This window comes from Astyanax mexicanus, chromosome 4, assembly GCF_023375975.1.
Source record: "Astyanax mexicanus isolate ESR-SI-001 chromosome 4, AstMex3_surface, whole genome shotgun sequence".
NCBI classification, from domain to species: domain Eukaryota; kingdom Metazoa; phylum Chordata; class Actinopteri; order Characiformes; family Acestrorhamphidae; genus Astyanax; species Astyanax mexicanus.
In genome coordinates this window covers 53,757,217-53,780,369 of record NC_064411.1, presented here as the reverse complement: position 1 = coordinate 53,780,369, position 23,153 = coordinate 53,757,217, and the positions used below count along the sequence as shown (strand labels likewise).

The following is a 23,153-nucleotide window of genomic DNA, read 5'->3' as shown; positions in this document are numbered from 1 at the left end:
TATCTCTGATTTTGCTATTTATAGGTTTATGTTTGAGTAAAATGAACATTGTTGTTTTATTCTATAAACTACAGACAACATTTCTCCCAAATTCCACATAAAAATATTAGAGTCATTTAGAGCATTTATTTGCAGAAAATGAGAAATGGCTGAAATAACAAAACATTTAAGATTTAAGAGTTCATAAATCAATATTTGGTGGAATAACCCTGTTTTTTAATCACAGTTTTTTTAATGCATCTTGGCATCATGTTCTCCTCCACCAGTCTGCTGTCTTTCTCTGTCTTTCTCTCTCATCGTCTTTTGCTCTCTGTCTCTCTCCCTGTCTTTGTGTGCTCGGTTTTAGATGATTTTAATATACTGCAAGGAATGATTTACTGTTATTTATTTTTATTTTTTTTACCCATATGCTGTTTTGATCCTCTGTTTTTAAAATGATGATTTTAATGGCTGAGATGGCCTAAAACGGACTTTTAAGAAATTATAACATAAAGTGGTTGTAATAAAGTGTCGTTAAAAGTCAAAAAAAGTCTCTCGCTGTCTTTCGCTCTCTCTTTCTCTCTTACTGTCTTTCTCTCTCTTGCTATCTCACTGTCTTTCTCACTCTCTCTCTCTTTCTCTCTCTCTTGCTTTCTCTCACTCTCTCTCTTTCTCTCTGTCTGTCTTTCTGTTTCTCTTTCTCTCTCATTTGTCACAGTCTCTCTTACCAACCGTCAGTCCTCCTGTTTCTCCTTCTTTTCTGTCATTTCTCACTCAGTATCTCTTATTTTTTGTGCTCTATTGTTTCTACAATAGAAAAACAATAGAAATAACAAAAAAGATGCAGAGCTTTCAGACCTCTTCATAAATTTCATAACGTTTTAAGAGTTCAGAAATCATTTATCATATTTGGTGGAATAACCCTGGTGGTTTTCAACCACAGTTTTTTTCATGCATATGGGCATCATGTTCTCCTCCACCAGTCTTACACACTGCTCTCTTTCTCTATCTCTCTCTCTCTCTCTCTGTCTTTCTCCCTCGCTGTCTTTTGCCCTCTCTTTCTCTCTCACTGTCTTCTCACTGTCTCTCTTGCTTTCTTTCTCTCTCTCTCTCTCTCTCTCTCTCTCTGTCTATATTTCTGTTTCTCTTTCTCTCTCATTACTGTCTCTCTTCATAAATTTTTAAGAGTTCAGAAATAATTTATCATATTTGGTGGAATAACCCTGGTTTTCAACCACAGTTTTTTTTTCATGCATCTTGGCATCATGTTCTCCTCCACCAGTCTTACACACTGCTTTTGGATAACTTTAACAGAGCTGTAAATGGAAGACATATTCTGTGGCCTTACATCAAACAGCAATGTGTGTGTGTGTTTGAGTGTGTGAGAGTGTGTGTGTGAGAGTGTGTGTGTGTGCATGTGTGTGTGTGTGTGCGTGTGTCTGTCTCACCTCCACTGCTGCCTTGGCTCTCACAAACTCCTCCTCCAGAGAGTGCTGCCTGCCTAACAGAGAGCTGCCCAGCCTCAGCCTCGGCCGCTGTGCACACAGATGGTCAAACACACACACACACACACACACACACACACACACACACACACACACATACACACGCACACACACACGCACACACACGCACACACACACACACAAACACACGCAAGGTCAGTCAGCAGTCTCGACCTGTAACACTAGCTTTGTCCTCAGATGTGTTTTGCTGAATGGACAGTGAGGAAAGTTCGGGGCTCTGAACTTTCTTAAAGGAAGCAGCTGCAGCTCATATACACACATCTCTACACTATAACAGATACTTTACCTTTAAAACTATTCATCCCCCTTTAACTTTTCCATATTTTTTCATATTACACCAACAAAAAGGGCAGGCACATTAGAGGTGCACTGATTAGAGGTGCAGCCATGAGGCCCATGGTCACTCTGGAGGAGCTGCAGAGATCCACAGTGCAGGTGGATCAGGAGAATCTGTCCACAGGACAACTATAAGTCGTATACTTCACAAATCTGGCCTCTATGGAAGAGACACTAGACCAAGGGTGTCCAAACTACGGCCCGCGGGCCATTTGCGGCCCGTTTCCTTTTTTGGAGCGGCCTACGAGGTATTTTAGAAATAGAATGAAAGTTGTCCCGCTGTTAAGCAGGTTTTTATAATTTGAGATTCAAAGTTTGAACACTAGGTGTCAGAAACGGGCCAAAGAGTCTAAAAGCGGAGAGAGTGCGCATTTCTAGCGCAGAAAAACGGGGTAAAGAGTCTAAAAGCAGAGAGGGTGCGCATTTCTAGCGCAGAAAAACGGGCCAAAGAGTCTAAAAGCGGAGAGAGTGCTCATTTCTAGCACAGAAAAACAGGGCAAAAGAGTCTAAAAGTGGAGAGGGTGCGCATTTCTAGTGCAGAAAAACGGGCCAAAGAGTCTAAAAGCGGAGAGAGTGCGCATTTCTAGTGCAGAAAAACGGGCCAAAGAGTCTAAAAGCGGAGAGAGTGCGCATTTCTAGTGCAGAAAAACGGGCCAAAGAGTCTAAAAGCGAAGAGAGTGCGCATTTCTAGTGCAGAAAAACGGGCCAAAGAGTCTAAAAGCGGAGAGAGTGCGCATTTCTAGTGCAGAAAAACGGGCCAAAGAGTCTAAAAGCGGAGAGAGTGCGCATTTCTAGTGCAGAAAAACGGGGCAAAAGAGTCTAAAAGCGGAGATTTTTTTTAGCAGTATTGATGTGGTAATACTGTATTTTGAGCAGTATTGATTCTGAAGGTATTGAAAGAGTCAGAGCTGATACCTGAGTGGTCGGTCCTGGGTCAGACTCGGTGCTGATGCTGAGCTCCAGGGCGTGTTTATTAGAGAGGCTGCTTTTAAAATCCGCTGACCTGAAAGAGTAAAAAGACAGAAAAAGACAGAACAAAAAGTTCAGCATCAAAGTTCTCTGAAATATATTTATATATTTGCAATAAAACCATTTTTAATCAGTAATAATTCACTGTAGTCTGAACACACAACCTTATATTTCCATATCTGGTGTTTTCTTGGAACTAAAGTCTTTCAAAGCTTCATAAATAAGTTAACAGACAACTACAAATGCTCTTAAATGATTCAGAATATAACATTTATTTTACTGAGCTCCAACGAAAAGTCAATGCTCCTACAAAACCAATCAACATCTCCAGAAAATAACAAAATCCACTAATATTACCAGAAAAATAAGACTTTATGTACAATACAGCAAAACCAGACAAATTACTAAAAAAACAAAGCACTATTTTATATATCCACCAGTCAATATATTCAGAAAAAAACTAAATCAACTAAATATTACCATAAAACAAGTCATTATACACAAAAAAACAGTCATAATCTTTAAATTATATGCTACCTCTGCAGTATATATTTACCAATATTTCTTTTAAGAAAATAAATCATTATTTCCAACAAAACCAGTCAAAATCACCAGGAAATAAGGCACTAATTTGACAAAAGTCTGTTAACATCAGTATAAAATAACAAATCAAACCATCTGTACCAAAGAATGCGTAATTATTTAAAAAAAAAACAAGGTCAACCAAGTCAAACTCCTATAAATACTAAAAAAGAAAAACATCCATCTGCAGAATATAACAAAACTAGCCAATATTTCCAAAAATTAAGTAATTATTACAACAAAACCAGACAAAATCACAAGAAGACAAGCTACTATTTTCCAAAAAATAAGTCATTATTTTGACAACTTAACTTAACCAACTTAACAACAACAAAAAGGCACTATTTTTTACATAAACCAGTCAATATCTTCAGAAAAAACTAATATTACCAGAATAAATCATTATATACAAAACAAAACCAGTCAGCATCTCCAAATAATTCAATAAATCAGCACAATATAACAAAACTAATCACTTTTTTCAGAAATTAAGTCATTATTTCCATAGATCTGTCACTATTTTTGACATCAACCAGCCAATATCTTCAGAAAACAACAAAACCAACTAATATTACCAGACACATCTACAAATAATACATTTTATCTGCAGAATATAACATAACTAACCAATATTTCAACAAATTAAGTCATTATTTCCATAAAAACCAGCCAAAATCACCATATTACCATAAAAATAAGTCATTATATACAAACGAAACCAGCCAGCATCTTATAATAATTGAATAAATCTGCAAAATATAACAAAACTAACCAGTATTACCAGAAAACAAGTCATTATTACAACAAAACCAGTCAAACTCACCAGAAAGAGTTTTTATTTCAACAGAAAAAAAGAAAATTAATAATTATTTAAAACAAATAATAAGGAGTTTTTGTTTCAAAATCACTAGAAAATGAGTTTTATTTCAACAAAACAACCTAACATCGCCAGGAAAAAGTAGAAATATCTCTTTATTTGCCCTTTTTTTTGCCTCAAATCTTCACAAATAAGTAAAAGGCAGCTAGAAATTGTCTTAAATCATTTATAATTTTTAGTTCAAATGTTAAGGAGCAGTTTTTTCTGCTGTAGATGGTCAGGTTTGTGGATTAGAGCTTAGATTCTCTGCCCGAACCCGACCTGACCCGAGGCCCGACCCGATTTCGGGTCGGTCCGGGCCGAGATTTCCCACCACATTCCTCGGGCCGGGTCGGGTCGGGCTCCAGAAAATAGTCTTAGATGTAGGCATCTGTTTTTTAATTATATTTTTATTTTTAAATAAAATAACGAAAACTGAAAGTGAAACTAAACTAATTTATTTATAAGTGCTGATTTCACTCCCGCAGTTGTACAGCGGGGGGTGTTGTGCCGATTCTGTCCGCGAAGGGGGAGTCGGATCAGCAGGGAGTCGGATTCGGCCCAAGCGCGGCGGCACCTCGCGGTCCGCGGTGTTAGTTGTAAGCGCTCGCGCTAGCCGCAAAATACAACAGAAAACACTGAGGGAGCTGCAGAATTCTGTATTGGACTCAAATATGAGCACGAGGAGATAAAAGAGAACCTTTACCTGTGAGTAGCTCACATCAGAACACACAAATCTCTCTCTCTCTGTGTCTCTCTCTCTCTCTCTCTGTGTGTCTCTCTCTCTCTGTCTCTCTCTCTCTCTCTCTCTCTCTGTGTCTCTCTCTCTCTCTCGCACGTGAACTCCGCGTTTGACCTGCAGCACTGTGTTTAGCTGTTCTTAAAAATCATTTGAATTAAATAATAGTTCTATGCTTCTATGTTACAGTGTTAATTAACATAATTATGATCATATTTCGCTCATTCAAACAGCCCGAAAACAGACAGTTTATGGGGCGGGGCGGGTCGGGCTCGGGCTCATGATGACAGTTTATGGTTCGGGTCGGGTCGGGCTCGGGCAGAACGTGCACGGGTTCGGGTTGGGTCGGGTCGGAATTTTTGGGCCCGATCTAACCTCTATTGTGGATGCGGTGGGATACGGCAGTGATGTTACAATGAAGAAGCTGCAGATTCAGCCTGAGGAAAAGCAGCAGAATGTAAATGTGACCTTGTGTAAGATCTGCACTGCTGCTGCTGCTGAACTGTCATTTACACCCAGATCATTATATACAGCTACTGTTTTTCTACAGACTGTCTCTACAGACTGTCTCAGTCTGAGTGCTGCCCATTCTTATGAAATTCATCACCGCCCAAATGGTAGAAGTGGTAGAATAAGGGGAAACTGGGGGTTAGATTTAGAATTAATGTTGGGAAGCTGGTTTTTGTGAATTATTTTGACAAGAAAAGTCAAAATCTCCAGACAAATAGTCATTATTTCAATAATATCAGTTGCTTTCACTTCTCCTTCAGTAATTATTTACTGACCACCAGAAAATAAGCCATAATTTTGACAAAAACAGTCAACATCACCAACAAAAAAGTAAATATGTCAACAATATGTCCAGAAGATATCAAAAACAATCAACAACAACATAAAATAATCTGTTCACTTTAACAGAACCAGACAATTTCTCTAAAATATATGAAGTTAATCAAATTAACTAACAAAGAAGTTAAATTTAGTCAACGCCATCAATAAAATATTGACAGATAAGTCAATATGTTTCAATAAAATGGCCAATAAATATCAAAAACAGTAAACACCACCAAAAAAATAAGCTGTTCATTTCAACAGAACAGACAATATCCCCCCAAAAAATAAAAGTTAATCAACATCACTAAATATAAATCAGATTATAAGTCAACACTGTCAATAAAACCAGTCAGAATCTCCAGAAAATTAGTCTTTTTATCAAAAATACCACTTAATTCCAGCACTCTTTTAGTGATTATTCACTGATCACTAGAAAATAAGCCATAATTTGTCCATATGTCCATAAAATATCAAAATCAAAATCAACACCACAAAAAATAAACAGTTATTTCAACAGAACCAAACAATATCTCAAAAAATATATAAACTGAATCAACATCACCAACAGATATATCAAATTATAAGTCAACATCTCCAGAAAATAAGTCTTTATTTCATGATACCAGTTGATTTCACCACTCTTTTAATGGTTATTCACTGAGCCTTAGACAAAAAGCCATTATTTTTACCAAAACTGTCAATGTCCTCCATAAATATAATAATATTTCAATAATATGTCCCGAAAATATCAAAAACAATTAACAAGACCAGATAAAGCAGTTATTTCAACAGAACAGACAGTATCACCAACAAAGATATCAAATTATAAGTCAACACTGTCAATAAAAACAAAAAAATCATGTCATGTTGGTAGAACCCAAGTCATTATTTCAGTAACATTAGTCAGAATCAATAAAAGTCATTAAGTAAACAAAAACGGTCAAAATTGCCAGAAAACAAGCCGCTATTTTCACAAAATCCAGTCAGTATCACCAGAAAACAACAAGACCAATTAACCTTACCATCAAATAAGTTATTATTTTAAATAAACCATTAAACACTAGCCAGCTAGAAGAACAAGCTAACACAATGGTGGCTCAGCTCTGTGGAGTCAAACGCTGCATCCTCCTTCACTTCTCCTGCCTGGAGAAAAATGAGAACAGCACTTTATCTGAGGAGCTCCTGCTGCTGCTCCTCACTTTATGTGGAGTATGTGTTTTTACTCAATTAAAATAGATAAACAAAAGCAAACAGCAATTATGCCTTTCAGAAAAGAGAGGAATAGAATTGCACAGTCGATCCACAGCTCTGAGAAAAGTTCCTCTTGTCGCCCAGAAGAGACCAGAATCGGTCCTGAGTACAGAATTATTTATTTAAAACAAGTGATAAAACTCCCTAAAACTTCTATAGCCTTGTTTAAACTTTTGTCTTTATGTCTTTTGTATTTAGGCCCATTTATAGTGTTTATGGAAATATGATTTAAAATATTTAGTTTTGTAAAGGAAGCTGTTTATTATATTTAATATATATTGTTTAATTTTGTGTAACAACTTGAACTCACTAGTAGCCTTAGTGTTTTATATTATATGTACTCCTAATAGAACAGTTAGACACAGACCTATATATATCAAAGCCCAGTTATGCAAAAAATAAAGAATAAAATAAATAATAATCATAAAAATACTGGGATATACTGTGAAACTGTAAGAATCTTGAAAAATACAGTCCCAACAATTTTTTGTTTGACTTTCATAGACTTTCATTAGAATAATTCAGGAGGATGAAGGATGTTGTATTTGTTCTGTATTTGCAGATCTGCTGTAGTAGGGATGACCGTGCTCTATCAGCCCTGTGACTCAGAGTGCATTATGGGTATAATTTAAAGCCTGAGGAATTCCTACCAGAGCAGCTCGCTGGAGGAGTGATGGGAGGTGCACTTCTTCTTCTCGTATCTCCACGTCCTCCCCCCATTAAAGGCACGGTCCCGGTGGAGGCCCAGGTCCTCCCACTTCTCCAGAGGAGAGCTGCTCACTGTAGAAAACAGTGGGGTGAAGTGTTAGCTAGCATACCGTTAGCATACACCACATAGTTAGCACATAGCTACAGATAATACAATCACATGGTGACCTATGCGCTATACAGTGTAGCTGGTTACTGTACTTAACCCTTTAACACCTGCTCAACATCTGCTGAACCCAACCTGATTGTGCCATCTCTACCAATCAGCAGATGTATGGTAGGCTAATGAAATTCACTAGAGGGTGCTCTGTCTTCCAGTACTACGCAATAGTAGTATAATGCTGACATGCATAGTGCACAGAGGTCACCAACTTTCTGCAGAATCCATACATCACTACACACCTCCAAACTTCACGTAGCTTCAGATTAGCTAGAACTTTGTGTAATGGAATGGGAAGTTTCCATGGCCGAGTAGTTCAATCAATCAATTAACCTTTATTTTAACTCGGATGTACATTGAGGGCAGCCCTCATTTTCAATATAGCCGAGCATTTACAGAAACAGGGATTGACATAACAGAGAAAATAAAGGTAAATTTAATTATTGTAAAATATCAGTAAATAAAATATAAAAAATAGATAAAAAATAATAATAATAATAATAATAATAATAATAATAATAATAATAATAATAATAAAAATTAATAAAAAAGAAAATTAATGATTATAATTAAGTATGGTTTAATTGACAAAAAAATATAATCAAAAGAAAGGAAGACTAATACAACAAAAATGGGTTAAAATTAGCTAAAACTAACTTGTAAATAAATGAACTAACAAAAATAAAAGCAATAATAATAAAAATAGTAATAAAAATAAAAGAAAATCAAAATAAGATAAAAAGCAAAAATACAAAACTATTAAAATAATAAAAAATATTAATATAATAACTATAAGAATAAGAATAATAAAAATAAAATAAAATGAAAATAAAATAAGGAAAGAAAATAAAAAAAGGAAATAAAACTAGAAGAAGAACTAAAATAAAGGTTAAGGATAAATAAGATTAAGTAAAACAGGAACAGGCTGTCTGAAGGGGGTTAGATATTAATAGTTTAAAATGATTGAGTGACACCAGTGAGCTGAGTTTTAGAGTGTCCTGTAGTGAATTCCAGCTCACTGGTGCTTTACTGTAGCTAAAAACAGTTCTATTCAAGCCGAACGCAATTCAAAGCATCAAATGCAGTGGTGTAAAGATCACCAACACTGGACTTTTGAGCAGTGGAGACATGTCCTCTTGAGTAATGAATCACACTTTCCATCGGGACGAGTCTGGGTTTGGTGGTTGCCAGACGAACGGTACTTGTCTGACTGCATTGTGCCAATTGTAAAGTTTGGTAGAGGGGGGATAATTATGATTTTCAGGAGTTGGGCTCAACCTCTTAGCTCCAGTGGAAGGAACTCTTGATGCTTCAACAGACCAAGAGATTCTGGACAATTTCATGCCCCTAACTTCACTGGAACAGTTTGGGGACAATGCCTTCCTGTTCTATATATGGCCCGCAAGCATGAAACATCTATCCCTGTGAGGTTGTTTGAACTTTAATGAATGATAATGAAAAAACAAAAAAAATAAAATGCTTCTCTGGTGAGCTTTTGTTTACCATCCTCCCCTGTCTCTCTCTCTCTCTCTCTCTGTCGCACTCGGCGTGACTTTAGTTTCTACCCGTTCTTGGGCTCCCTATCTCCTTATAAGGGCGTTTTTCCAGTCCGTGTACCAATTCACTAGCCGAGGCAGCAGTAGTGCATTGGACCGCGACCCTGATGGCACGGGTTGGATCCCGCTTGAGGAGGGGTGTGTATGTTTATTTATTTCTTCATTTTTTCTTGGTTTTACCTGCTTTGAGATCAACTGTTCTGCAATTGGGTTCAACAACCCTCTGGGCTGGAGAGCTACTAGTCTGAAGCGCTCCATTCCATTACACTTTATTTTACAAAACAGATTTTTTTTTTTGGCTTGTAAAATATCAAATTGAATTGCCGCCCCCTGATCAATGAGTTAAGAATGGAATGTAACTCAAGTTCATATGCGTGCTAAAATATAAGTGTAATTTTTTTTTTACTTTTAACAATTTAGAGTACTTTTCTGCTTTTTTTCTGTGTTTTGAGTTTTACTTCAGTATCTCTTCTTTAACTCAAATAAAAAGGTTTTTGGTTATTTCGTCCACCACTGATACTGTTCAGTAACAGCCCAACACTTAGCCCGAGGCTGATATCCAGCTGATAAGGAACTCAGGAAGGAGCTGATGGCTAAAGGCTAGTCCACCGAAAAAAAAACCTCTCACAATGCAGTCTTTAGCCTGAGGCTGTCCAAAGATAAGGACAGCGCGGCTCCTAGCTGAATGCTAAATTCAATAGCAGGGGATGAGAAAGCAAAGCAGCATTTAGCTTAGCGTAGCTTAGAGCTATCTCCTGAAAATGGGTTTAACAATGCATGTTGCTTAATGCTTTCCAGAGGATTATGATAAACCGCCGTGACATTTTACTTAGGACTACCCACAGAGCGTAGAGTTTATACTGGAAATATGCTTAAACTGGAATAAATGCATTAATGCTAGACTGAGGCTAGACTTCTATTTTAGTCCAGTGTGAGAAAAATGAAGAAACTGTGTACAGAATATGATAGATTGCTTTAAATACAATAATTTAATTCAATTTAATTTAATTTAATTTAATATAAAGATCTGTGTATACTGCTGAATCTTTCTAATCTATATGGTTTAAGATGATTTTGGTCTATTCTTTTGCAGCTATAACAGCTTTAAATCTTTCGGGATTGCTTTCCACAAGGTTTAGGAGTGTGTTTATGGGAATTTTACTAGAAGTGCATTGGTAAAGCTAGACACTGAGGTAGGTTGAGAAGGACCTGGCTCACAGTCTCCACTCTAATTCATCCCAAAGGTTTTCTACCAGGTTGATGTCAGGATTGTTCCTGCAAAGTTGGGAACATGAAATTGTCCAATAGGAATAAGTATGCTATGAACACCAAACTTTATACTTGGAATAATACAATCAGACAAATACCATTCTTCTGGCAGCTGCCCGACCCAGACTCGACTTTGGTCATGATGCTCAAGCAGCTTGGTGATATTGGCCATGCTGGTCAATAGACTGGTCAAGCTGGTCATGATGGTCAGCCAGTTTGTTCATGATGGACATGATGGTCAATCAGCTTGGTCATAATGGTCAACCAGCTTTGTCATGCTAATCACGATTGTCATCCAGCTAGTCATTATGGTCAATCTTGGTCAAGCTTGGTCATAATAGTCATTATGATTGACCAGCATGGTAATGGTGGTCATGTTGGTCAACCAGCTTGGTCATGTTATTCAACCAGATTTGATCATGATGGTCATGATGGTTAAACCAGCTAGGTCATATTGGTTATGATGGGCAAACAGCATGGCCATGCTAATCATGATGGGTAACAAGCTTGGTCATGCTAATTGTGATGGTCAACCAGCTTGGACATAATGGTTTACCAACTTGGTCATGTCAGTCATGTTGGTCAACCAGCTTGGTCAAGTAGGTAAATTTTGGTCAACCAGCTTGGTCATAATGGTTAACCAACTTGGTCATGTTAGTAATGTTGGTCGACCTGCTTGGTCATGCTAATCATGATGGTCAGCCAGATTGATCATGCTAGTCATAATGGTCAACCAGCTTGGTCATGATGGCCAATCAGCTTGGTCATAATAGTCATTATGATTAACCAGCATGGTAATGGTGGTCATGTTGGTCAACCAGCATATTCATGTTGGTCAACCAGCTTGGTTAGTTCGTCAACCAGCTTAATCATGCTAGTCATGTTGGTCAACCAGCATGGTCATGTTGGTCAACCATCTCAATCCTGTTGGTCATGTTGGTCAACCAGCTCAATCATGCTAGTCATGTTGGTCAACCAGCATGGTCATGTTGGTCAACCATCTCAATCCTGTTGGTCAACCAGCTCAATCATGCTAGTCATGTTGGTCAACCAGCTTAGTCCTGTTGGCCATTAGTCATGTTGGTCATGACGGTTAACCAACTTGGTCATGTTAGCCATGTTAGTCGATCAGCTTGGTCATGCTAATCGTGATGGTGAACCAGCTTGGTCATGTTGGTCAACCAGTTTGGTGATGCTCAGGTTAATAATTTTTTAGACCAACTAAAGCCTCAAACCCAAACCATCTTATCAAACTCATGTTTTTTCACCAGGCATGTAATGGATTGCTTTAAATATGCCCCAATTACAGTTCTTTTATATCAAATATAATTTATGAATTAAATGTCTTTCTCAGAGTGTGTATAAAAGCACACTTTCAGCTGAACAGAAAAATAGCTGAACAGAAAAATAGGAGACAAGTGAAGGATGCACATGTAATGGATTACAATAACAGATTAAAATCGCCCCCTAATGGAAGCTCTCGAAATGATTTAAGAGGAGAGAAAGGCTTACGAATACAAATCAATTTAGGAAATGGTCGCTTTACTCAGATTAAAGGAAACACCTTCACAAAATGAAGCCTGTGGGATTTAATCATAGTCATAGGTTAGTGGCTATAGAGAAGAATGGCCATACTTGTTGTGAGGTGTTATCTTGTGATAAAGTGCCCATGGCAAGGGAAATACATTTTATTTACATCTGCTGTTAGAGCTGCAAAAGTGACTCCCCACTAATGAGTATGGGATTGCATAAAAGCTCCTGTAAGCACACTTAAAATCCTTAAATTTTTCCAAAAATATAATTTGGTGTTAAGGAGCAGTAAAGCCACTGAGGTACAGCGATATATAGGAGTTTCACTGAAGTTTCTCCAGCACTAAGGCTAGGTGCAGCAGCATTAGCATTATCCGCTAACTGCAGTGCTAGCTTTTCCACCAATCAGAGGCCAGTATATTGGACTATAGTCTGCGTGTTTGCTGTCTTAAAACAAGCAACGTTGGACGAACCACTGGCGTTTATGTCCCGCTAGCGCTGCGGGTTAGCGGCTAATGCTAATGCTGCTGCACCCAGCCTTAGTGCTTGAGAAACTTTACTAAAAACTCACATTTAGACAAAATATTGGAAACCTAAGCTTACTGTAAATAAATAGAAGCGCTTTACTCATCCAAATAAACACATTTTAGGAGAGAAATCTGTGTAGATTAACATCCAGCACTCGTTTAACTTTAAAATAATATATTTTTTTTTAAGAATTACAGATCTGTTTACTTGGGCGCTTTCCCCAGATTTCCCATTAGAAGGGAAACATGGCGACACCCTTGATCACTTTGATGTAGGCATCCTTACTAGTGTTGCTTAATGCGCCTTGTAATCCGGTGCACATTATGCATGAAAATAGACCAAAAAATAGTATTTCATTGATGGTGCACTCAAGAAAAGAACCATCATGACAGTCCTACCACAGTGCAGCTTCTGAGGAGGCACTATATACCTGAATCCAGAGAGGCTCTCTCAGCGTTGAAGGAGCCGGTGGAGAATTCATCATTGTCCACTTGGATAAGCTCGGTCTCCTCGGTTTTCTTCCTGCAGAAGCTCCCCCTGGCGGAACCGGTTCTCCGGGGGCCACGGGGGCTTCTCCGGTCCCAGCTCCACCTCCGCTCTGTGGGCTCACTCAGGTCCACCAGGTCCAGTGCTGTGGATATGACTGGAATAAGAAAAGAATGGTAAGTGTTGGTCAGTAAGTAAGTACATAATATGGCTTATAGCAATAAATGAGGCTTCTCTGCTGAAGCTGGTCTAGTTGTTTAGGCTGGTTGACCAGCTTAGCTTACTTAACCAGCAGTTTTTACTTAAAGTGACTTTAAAGTGAAACGATGACAGTAATGCTTCCAACTAATATACAGGGGTTGGAGAATGAAACTGAAACACCTGGTTTTAGAGCACAGTAATTGATTGTGGTGACGGACAGTTCTGGTGGAAACAGGAGAGTTGAGGTGCACATTGAATTCTGCCGTGATTTGATCAGCCGTGGTTTTATGTTTTTTGGATACAACATCCCTTTCAGACAGCTTCCTCTTACAGCGTCCACAGTTAATCCTGTTGGATGTGGTTGGTCCTTCTTGGTGGTATGCTGACATTACCCTGGATACCGTGGCTCTTGATGCATCACAAAGACTTGCTGTCTTGGTCACAGATGCTCCAGCAAGACGTGCACCAACAATTTGTCCTCTTTTGAACTCTGGTATGTCCCCTATAATGTTATAGTGTGCATTGCAATATTTAGAGCAGGACTGTGCTCTTACCCTGCTAATTGAACCTTCACACTCTTACAGCTCTTACTGGTGCAATAATGTACAATTAATGAAGATTGAACACCAGGCTGCTCCAATTTAGCCATGAAACCTCCCACACTAAAATGACAGGTGTTTCAGTTTCACTGTCCAACCCCTGTATTTCATTGGCTTTGGTACAATATATCATCCATTTATGTAAAATTCTATAGTTAAATCCACTCTTCAATTCTTCACTCTTAAATTGACAGAAGTTATAGGTAAATTTAATAATATCTTCTGAATAATAAAACCTCCAAAAAGTAATGATTCATTAACAGACCTGCGGTTTAAAAGGTTAAATTGAACACTACATGCTATAATTGAACCCCTGAAGGCTGAACCCTGAAGAGCTTGAAGTACTTAAGGCTTACTAAAGAAGCTCTTACAGCTTATGAAAGGAAACACTAGCTTTATTAAGATAGTGGGGAGGAAAAGGTCATGTAAGACTTTCCAAAGTTACCCTTTTTCACAGATCCGAAGTGCACACATGACAAGAAAAGGACAGAGATGATGAATGTAAGCCTCTTCTGAGGCTCTGAGGGAGCAGCTGCTTCTTTTTTTTTATTGAAACTCTATAGAGCGAGTTCCTCCAAAAATGCTGTAACACACTTTTAGACTTTTTAGAAGATTTCTCTCAATGATTACAGCCACGCATACAGACCATAATAGACCATTGAACCAAAACAGCATGACCTACAAGCTTCTAAAACAGCTCCAACCCACAAAGAACTCTACATGGACCCTACAATACTTTTCATTGTGAAATACAGCTCAGAGATCACTTAAAAATGATGGAACGTAATTAAGAGGAAGATGGATGATCACAAGCCATCAAACCAAACGGAACTGCTTGGATTTTTGCAAAAGGAGTAAAGGCATAAATTTATTCAAAAGCAGTGTGAAAGACTGGTGGAGGAAAACATGGGGATCCAGGGTTATTCCACCAAATATTGATTTCTGGACTCTTAAACCTTTAACTCTTAAAATATGAACTTGTTTTCTTTGCATATTTGAGGTCTGAAAGCTCTGCATTCTTTTTGTTATTTCAGCCATTTTTCATGTTCTGCAAATAAATGCTCTAAATGACGTGTAGTGTAGGATAGTATAGAGTAGTTTAAGGTAGTATAGATTAGTTTAAGGTAGTGTAGGGTTGTATAGGATAGCATAGAGTAGTTTATGGCAGTTTAGGATAGTATAGAGTAGATTAAAGTAGTGTAGCATAGTATAGAGTAGTTTAAGGTAGTATAGATTAGTATTGGAGTAGTTAAAGGTAGTATAGGGTAATTTAAGGTAGTGTAGGATAGTATAGAGTAGTTTAAGATAGTATAGGGTAGGGTAGTCTTGGATAGTACAGAGAAGGTTAAGGTAGTATAGGAGTAGTTTAGTGTAGTATAGGGTAATTTAGGAAAGTGTAGGATACTATAGAGTAGGTTAAGGTAGTATATGAGTAGTTTAGTGTAGTATAGGGTAATTTAGGAAAGTGTAGGATACTATAGAGTAGGTTAAGGTAGTATATGAGTAGTTTAGGGTAGTATAGGGTAATTTAAGGTAGTGTAGGATAGTATAGAGTAGTTTAAGATAGTGTAGGGTAGTATCAGATAGTACAGAGAAGGTTAAGGTAGTATAGGAGTAGTTTAGTGTAGTATAGGGTAATTTAGGAAAGTGTAGGATACTATAGAGTAGGTTAAGGTAGTATATGAGTAGTTTAAGGTAGTATAGGGTAATTTAAGGTAGTGTAGGATAGAATAGAGTAGTTTAAGATAGTATAGGGTAGGGTAGTCTTGGATAGTTCAGAGTAGGTTAAGGTAGTATAGGGTAGTGTAGGGTAGTATCGGATAGTATAGAGTAGGTTAAGGTAGTATAGGAGTAGTTTAGTGTAGTATAGGGTAATTTAGGAAAGTGTAGGATACTATAGAGTAGGTTAAGGTAGTATATGAGTAGTTTAGGGTAGTACAGAGTAATTTAAGGTAGTGTAGGATAGTATAGAGTAGTTTAAGGTAGTATAGGGTAGGGTAGTATCGGATAGTATAGAATACGTTAAGGTAGTATAGGAGTAGTTTAAGGTAGTATAGGGTTATTTAAGGTAGTGTAGGATACTATAGAGTAGTTTAAGGTAGTATAGGGTAGTGTAGGATAGTATCGGATACTATAGAGTAGTTTAAGGTAGTATAGGGTAGTGTAGGGTAGTATCGGAGAGTATAGAGTAGTTTAAGGTAGTGTAGGGTAGTATCGAATACTATAGAGTAGTTTAAGGTAGTATAGGGTAGGGTAGTATCGGATAGTATAGAATACGTTAAGGTAGTATAGAGTAGTTTAAGGTAGTATAGGGTAGTGTAGGATAGTATCGGATACTATAGAGTAGTTTAAGGTAGTATAGGGTAGTGTAGGGTAGTATTGGAGAGTATAGAGTAGTTTAAGGTAGTATAGGGTAGTGTAGAGTAGTATCGGATACTATAGAGTAGGTTAAGGTAGTATTTGAGTAGTTTAATGTAGTATAGGGTAATTTAAGGTAGTGTAGGTTACTATAGAATAGTTTAAGGTAGTATCTGATAGTATACAGTAGGTTAAGGTAGTATAGGAGTAGTTTAAGGTAGTATAGGGTAATTTAAGGTAGTGTATGATACTATAGAGAAGTTTAAGGTAGTACACGGTAGTGTGGGCTAGTATAGGATCATATAGAGTAATTTAAAGTAGTATAGGTTAATACAGGGTTGTATAGTGTAGTATAGAAATTATAGCATACTATAGGACGTTTAGGGAAATTAGGATGTTTGGGGAATATAGGGAGTATATGGTACTTTAGATTAGTACAGGATAGTGCAGAGTATTGTAAGGTAGTTTAGGGTAGTATGGGATAATACCGGGAGTATAGACTATTATTGGGAATATAGAATTATATAGGATACTATAGGGATTGTAGAGGTATATAGGGAGTTTGTATAGGGGTAAGTATAGGAAGTATGGGATAGTTTGGTGAGAATAGGGAGTATATGGTACTTTAGGGTAGTATAGGGTTGTATAAGGTAATACAGGGACTATAGAGTAAGATGGGGCAATAGCATAGTATAGGGAGCTACATAGTAGGGAATTGGTGGTATAGGGAATATAGGGTTGTGTAAGATAGGGTGTTTAGGGAATATAGGAAGTAAAGGGAGAAAATGGTAATATAAGGAGTATAGTGTAGTATATGGAGTGTAGTGTTTAATATAGTGGAGTATAGTTGGTGGACATGTGGAGATCCATGCATTTTGAGTAGACATGACAAGCTTGAGCCGTGATTGGTCAAGATGCTCACAGTTCACAGTGAAAAACACAGTGATTTATGAAAGGGCTCATTTGCATATTGCAGCCCACCGCCATATCAGTTCTGCAAAGGCCAGAAACGTGCTAACATTTACCTCTCAGAGGTCACACCTATCACCACTGATAACAGACGTATGCTTTCATTTACATTCTGTGTACAGTGCGGATTATAAATCTTTAATCCACAATATTTTTATGTAGAGGAGGACATTTAGTGGTGATTTTTGTGCTGCACAAAGTCCATCCCTCACTTTTCTGTAAATATTTTGTATATATTTGTATGGGACAACACTGTTTTCCAACATGATAACGACCCCAAACACACCTCCAAGATGACAGCTGCTTTACTGAGGAAGCTGAAGATAAAAACAATGTAGGTACCATATTTTTATGATTATAAGATGCACTTAAAGTCCTTTTATTTTTTCCAAAAATTGTCAGTGCACCTTATAATCCAGTGCATTTTATGTATGAATTCTAGCAGTCAGGTATTAAAGAGCAGTAAAGCCACTCAACTGGAATACAGTGTTATACAGGAGTTTCAGTTTAGTTCCCCAGCACTAAGGCTAGGTGCAGCAGCATTAGCATTAACTGCTAATTGTAGCGCTAGCTATATTGGACTGTAGTCTGCATGTTTACCGTTGTAAAACAAGCTATGTGGAAAAACTGCTAGCTGATAGCACCATGGGTTAGTCAAGCGTTATCGAGAGGCATTTACTCCCCGCTAGCGATGCGGTTAGCGGCTAATTCTAATGATGCTGCACCCAGCCTTAGAGCTTAATAACAGATTTATGTACTTTCTTAAAACATATTAAAAGTACATTAATATTATGCTTTGATCATACGTTTTAAAAAGTACAATATAGTGTACCGGTATTTAAAAAAATAGACTACTATGAAGCACACTTTTAGTTTAATGTAATTCAATATACTTCTAAAATACTTATTTTTCTAAATATACTTTTGTACATTTTTAGCAAAGTGTGCTAAAAACAAGTTCACTTACAGTACAGTAGTTCACTTGAAGTACAATGTATCATGTATTTTTTTTAGAAAGTAAATTAAACTTTATAACACGCTAAAAATTATAGTACATATATTAAAATATATTTTTATACCCAATGAAGTATAGTACTAGAAGTGTGCTACTTACAAAAGACAGAAACAAGAAGCATATTTGTACTCTAATGTAAATAAAGATCACATATATTTAACATAAATTCTTATTACATTTCTAATATACCTGGTGTATAATAATAGTGATACATTTGTAATAATACTCATTAAATGTATTATAATTTTATTGTAAGCATATTTAAAATATGGGGTTACATACATGAAGTACTATGCTTAAATGTTTAAATGTTACTTAAGTATATTTAAAATAGCTCAATTTTAGTACAGTTAAGTACACTTAGCACAATCTAAGTAAGTTTTAAGTAACTTTTGTACTATTTTTATACAATTAAGGTATAATAAATACAAATAAAACTGTTTTAACACTTTTTAAATATACTGATTAATAATAATGTGGCTACAAGAACACTTTAGTGCACTATAGCATAATGCTTACTATACGTTAATCTAGTTTTTTGTACTAGTGTGTGTTTAATACATTACTTTTCAATGATATTGTAATATTTTGAGATGCACTAGTACAGTGGATACATGTAGAGTAGAGGTCTAATAAGCGAGGAAGACCAGCGGAGAGGAGAAGCAGATGATGGAGGAGGGTATGGAGCAGAGTGAACAGATGAAGGTGGAGGAACCTGCTGTGTTGGAGGTGACCGGCCGAGTGGCTCCATCACTCTTCCCCTCGCTCTGGAAGTCGTCGATGGAGGGGCTCAGTAACGGACGGCTCTCTTGGTGCTCGCTACCCAGCTGCAACACAGCACAAAAACAACACAGCGCCGTTATACTCCACCTTCTACAGCAGATTTACACTCATTTCAGACAAAACTGACTTATTTTGTTTGTGTTAAATAAGCCATTGAGACACTGCGAGCCACTGCAGCATATTATAGCTGATGTGAAGCTGTGGAATGATGGCGGCTGATTGCTTAAATGTACCCTACTATTGACTTTCAGAAACTACAGCGCCTGCAGAAAAAAATCCATCCGATATGAGTTGGTAATACACAGTTATTTTTAGATATTGATCTGAGATCATTTATCATATGTGGCTATCTCTGTCAGCGTTGCTCTTATTGACATTTTTTTTAATCTGATCATATGATAATGTACAGTTAAACACGGTTGAAACTTATATTTTAAGTGCCATCCTTTGGATTTCTAATGCACTTTTTGGTTAGCTTTAATTGATTTAATTGATTTTATAAGATTATGGCATAATATATAGCTACTTCAGCTTTAAAGGTCCAATCAGGGACTTGCTTACTAGCTAGCTATCTAATGATCACTAAAACAACCTGTACATAGTTCTTCTACCATTCCTTCTACCTAGATTACAAATTAGTGCCAGTTCCATCATTAGAAAGCTTATCAATGTCAACTTCCCTTGATGTTTAATTTCTAAAATAACTTTTATAACTATTTTCTTAGTGTAGCTTAGCTACCCAACTACCACCACAACTAATTAGCACCCATTCCACCACTATCTTGTTAGCTGGGTGGCTAAGCTAATGGAATACCCATAAGACAAGCAGTTTTAATAATAATAAGCTGTGTGCATAATGCTTTTATATGTTAAGTGTGTTTATGTGTAGTTTCTCTACTGATGAAATGGGCACTAATATGTTAGCTTGGTAGCATGTACTCTGTCCCCTATTGCAGCTCTAACAATAACGCTGTGTACAATATGATACTGCACACCCCTAACCGTGATATATTACCACATATATTACCATATTACACAGGCCTAACCTCATCTATACTACTCTACGGTAGTATAATCCCTATACTACCATACCCTCTCTATACTACCATATATTACATGTACCACCCGATAATACTCTATATTACCCTATAAGCTATACTACCCTATAGTTTCTTATACACCCCTATATTACCCTACAGTTCCTTATATATTCCCTATGCAACCCTATCCTCTCTATGCTACCATATATTACATCTACTATCGATAATACTCTATATTACCCTATAAGCTACACTACCCTATACTTTCTTATTCTCCCCTATACTACCATACTCTTCCTTATATATATATATTCCTTATGCTACCCTATCCTCTTTATACTACCATATATTACATGTTCTTCCATATACTAATGTTTACTCCCCTATACTACCCTATAGTCCCTTATGTTCCCTATACTACCCTATTCTTTCTATACTACCATATATTACATGTACTGCCCTATACTACTCTATAGTGCCCTATAGTTCCTTATACTCACCTATACTACTCTATAGTTCCTTACACTCCCTATACTCACTATATTAAACTATACTCTCCATGCTACCATATATTACATGTACTTCCCTATCCTAATCTACAGTATAATCCCTATACTACCGTATAGTTCCTTATACTCACCTATACTAAACTATTCTCTCTATACTACCATATATTGCATGTACTTCCCTATACTACTATATACTCCCCTATTCTACCCTATCCTCCCTATAGTACCATATATTACTATATGTACTACCCTATACTTCCCTAAACTACCTATATGTCCTCTACTACATCATACTCTCTATATTATTTTATACTCTGTATACTGCCTATACTTTCTTATCCTCCCTATGTAATAATACTGTGTACAGTATGCTATAGATATAAAACCATATATATTACCATATAAACCTCTTACCCTTTTGGTTTTAAAAAAGCTGCCCTGCTGCATTAGCTGGTCTGTCTCTACATTGTGTAAATCTATACCATCCATTCCAGCTTTGGATTCCTGCCCATTAAATTTATGTCGACCACTCAGAAGCACAAAACAGCCGGACAAAGCCGTCCTTCACCCGGCGCGACACTGACCCCACATATAATACAACATATAAATCAGCAGTAACTCCAACACGCTGACAGATACGCCATGTTTTTTACACAATAGCAGATTCTGTAGGATTTACCACAGTTTTAATAACAGGTACATGTTCCAGAGGTTAAGATAAAGTCCTACTCTTCAGCAAAAAGAAACAAAAATAGCCAATCAGCTTGCTTGCTGAGATCTGAGAGCCACGACAAACTCACTCAAGATACTCAAGATACAAACAAAAGATAAAACTTAATTTAATGTCTCAATTAATTATTATTTACAGCATTTGTAAGCATTCAAATTGAGTAATGTTTAATATTATCTTAACTAGTGCTAATTAATAAGTAGATGAGAGATAATTTTTTTAAATATTTAAAAAATGTTTTTTCACTATAGTTCTGTTAATATATGTACCCTTATTATAAAGTGTAACCTATCTGGTTTATATGTTAAAATGTCTTTCCAAATACACATAATTTTAATTCTAACAGTGTGTACTTTTACCATGTTAAGTATACTTTTAAAAAATTAAATGCACTTTTCTTTTACCAAAAAAAAAAAAAAAAAAACAGAAAGGTCTTTAACCTAAAGAATTTGCATTGTCTTTACAAAAAAAAAAAAAAAACAGATGAAACAGGTCTGACAATAATGTACCAGTGTTTTATTGCAAACCAATCTACACTAGTGGAGATCTGCGCAGGCGCAGTAGCCACAACGAGCTACCACATCCAAAATAAATGGAATCCAGCATTTTATACAGTCATTTTATAAAAAAAAAACTACAGATACCAAAATGTGCTTTAACCTAAACCTATTTACTGATAACACTTTACAATAAAGCTACATTAATTAATAGTACTTATGCCAGAATGTCTTAACTAATTATACTAATTATAACTAATTAACTAATTAACACTTTATTATTCATTACTAAAATTTTAATCTAATGTCTCAATTCATTATTATTTACAGCATTTTAAGCATTTAAATTGAGTAATGTTACATATTGCCACTTAATTAGTGCTAATTAATAAGTAGATGAGAAATTATTTTTTAACTATTTAAAAAATGTTTTTTCACTATAGTTCTGTTAATATATGTACCCTTATTATAAAGTGTAACCTATCTAGTTTATATGTTAAAATGTCTTTTCAAATACACATAATTTTAATTCTAACAGTGTGTATTTTTCCATGTTAAGTATACTTTTAAAAAATATACTTAAATACTTAAAAAAAAGATACCAGAAAGGTCTTTAACCTAAAGAATTTGAAAAAAACAGATGAAACAGGTCTGACAATAATGTACCAGTGTTTTATTGCAAACCAATCTACACTAGTGGAGATCTGCGCAGGCGCAGTAGCCACAACAAGCTAAAATAATAATTTAAGATACTCACATCCAAAATAAATGGAATCCAGCATTTTATACAGTAATTTTATAAAAAAAAAAACTACAGATACCAAAATGTGCTTTAACCTAAACCTATTTACTGATAACACTTAACAATACAGCTACATTAATTAATAGTACTTATATCAAAATGTCGTAACTAATTATTAACTAACTAATTAACTAATTAAGAGCTATATAATTATTAATTACTAAAGTTTTAATGTAATGTCTCAATTCATTATTATTTACAGCATTTTTAAGCATTCAAATTTAGTAATGTTACATATTTCATAAGTAGTTGAGATATTACTTTTTAACTATTTAAAAATGTTTTTTTTTTACTATAGAACTGTTAATATATGTACCCTTATTATAAAGTGTCACCTATTT

The 23,153-nt window shown here is 36.2% G+C and overlaps 1 protein-coding gene across 2 annotated transcripts in view; it reads right to left on the bottom strand.

Annotated features, from left to right (window-relative positions):
- The window catches only part of pex5lb (peroxisomal biogenesis factor 5-like b), a 96,488-nt gene that overhangs the window by 24,463 nt on the left and 48,872 nt on the right, over positions 1-23,153 (bottom strand). For both annotated transcript variants that reach the window (XM_022678649.2, XM_049476591.1), the window contains 5 exons: positions 19,167-19,278; positions 13,254-13,466; positions 7,723-7,852; positions 2,757-2,844; positions 1,428-1,514 (listed from right to left, as the gene is read on the bottom strand). In XM_022678649.2, the coding sequence (XP_022534370.2) occupies positions 1,428-1,514; positions 2,757-2,844; positions 7,723-7,852; positions 13,254-13,466; positions 19,167-19,278 (630 nt within the window). The remainder of the gene's footprint in view (positions 1-1,427; positions 1,515-2,756; positions 2,845-7,722; positions 7,853-13,253; positions 13,467-19,166; positions 19,279-23,153) is intronic.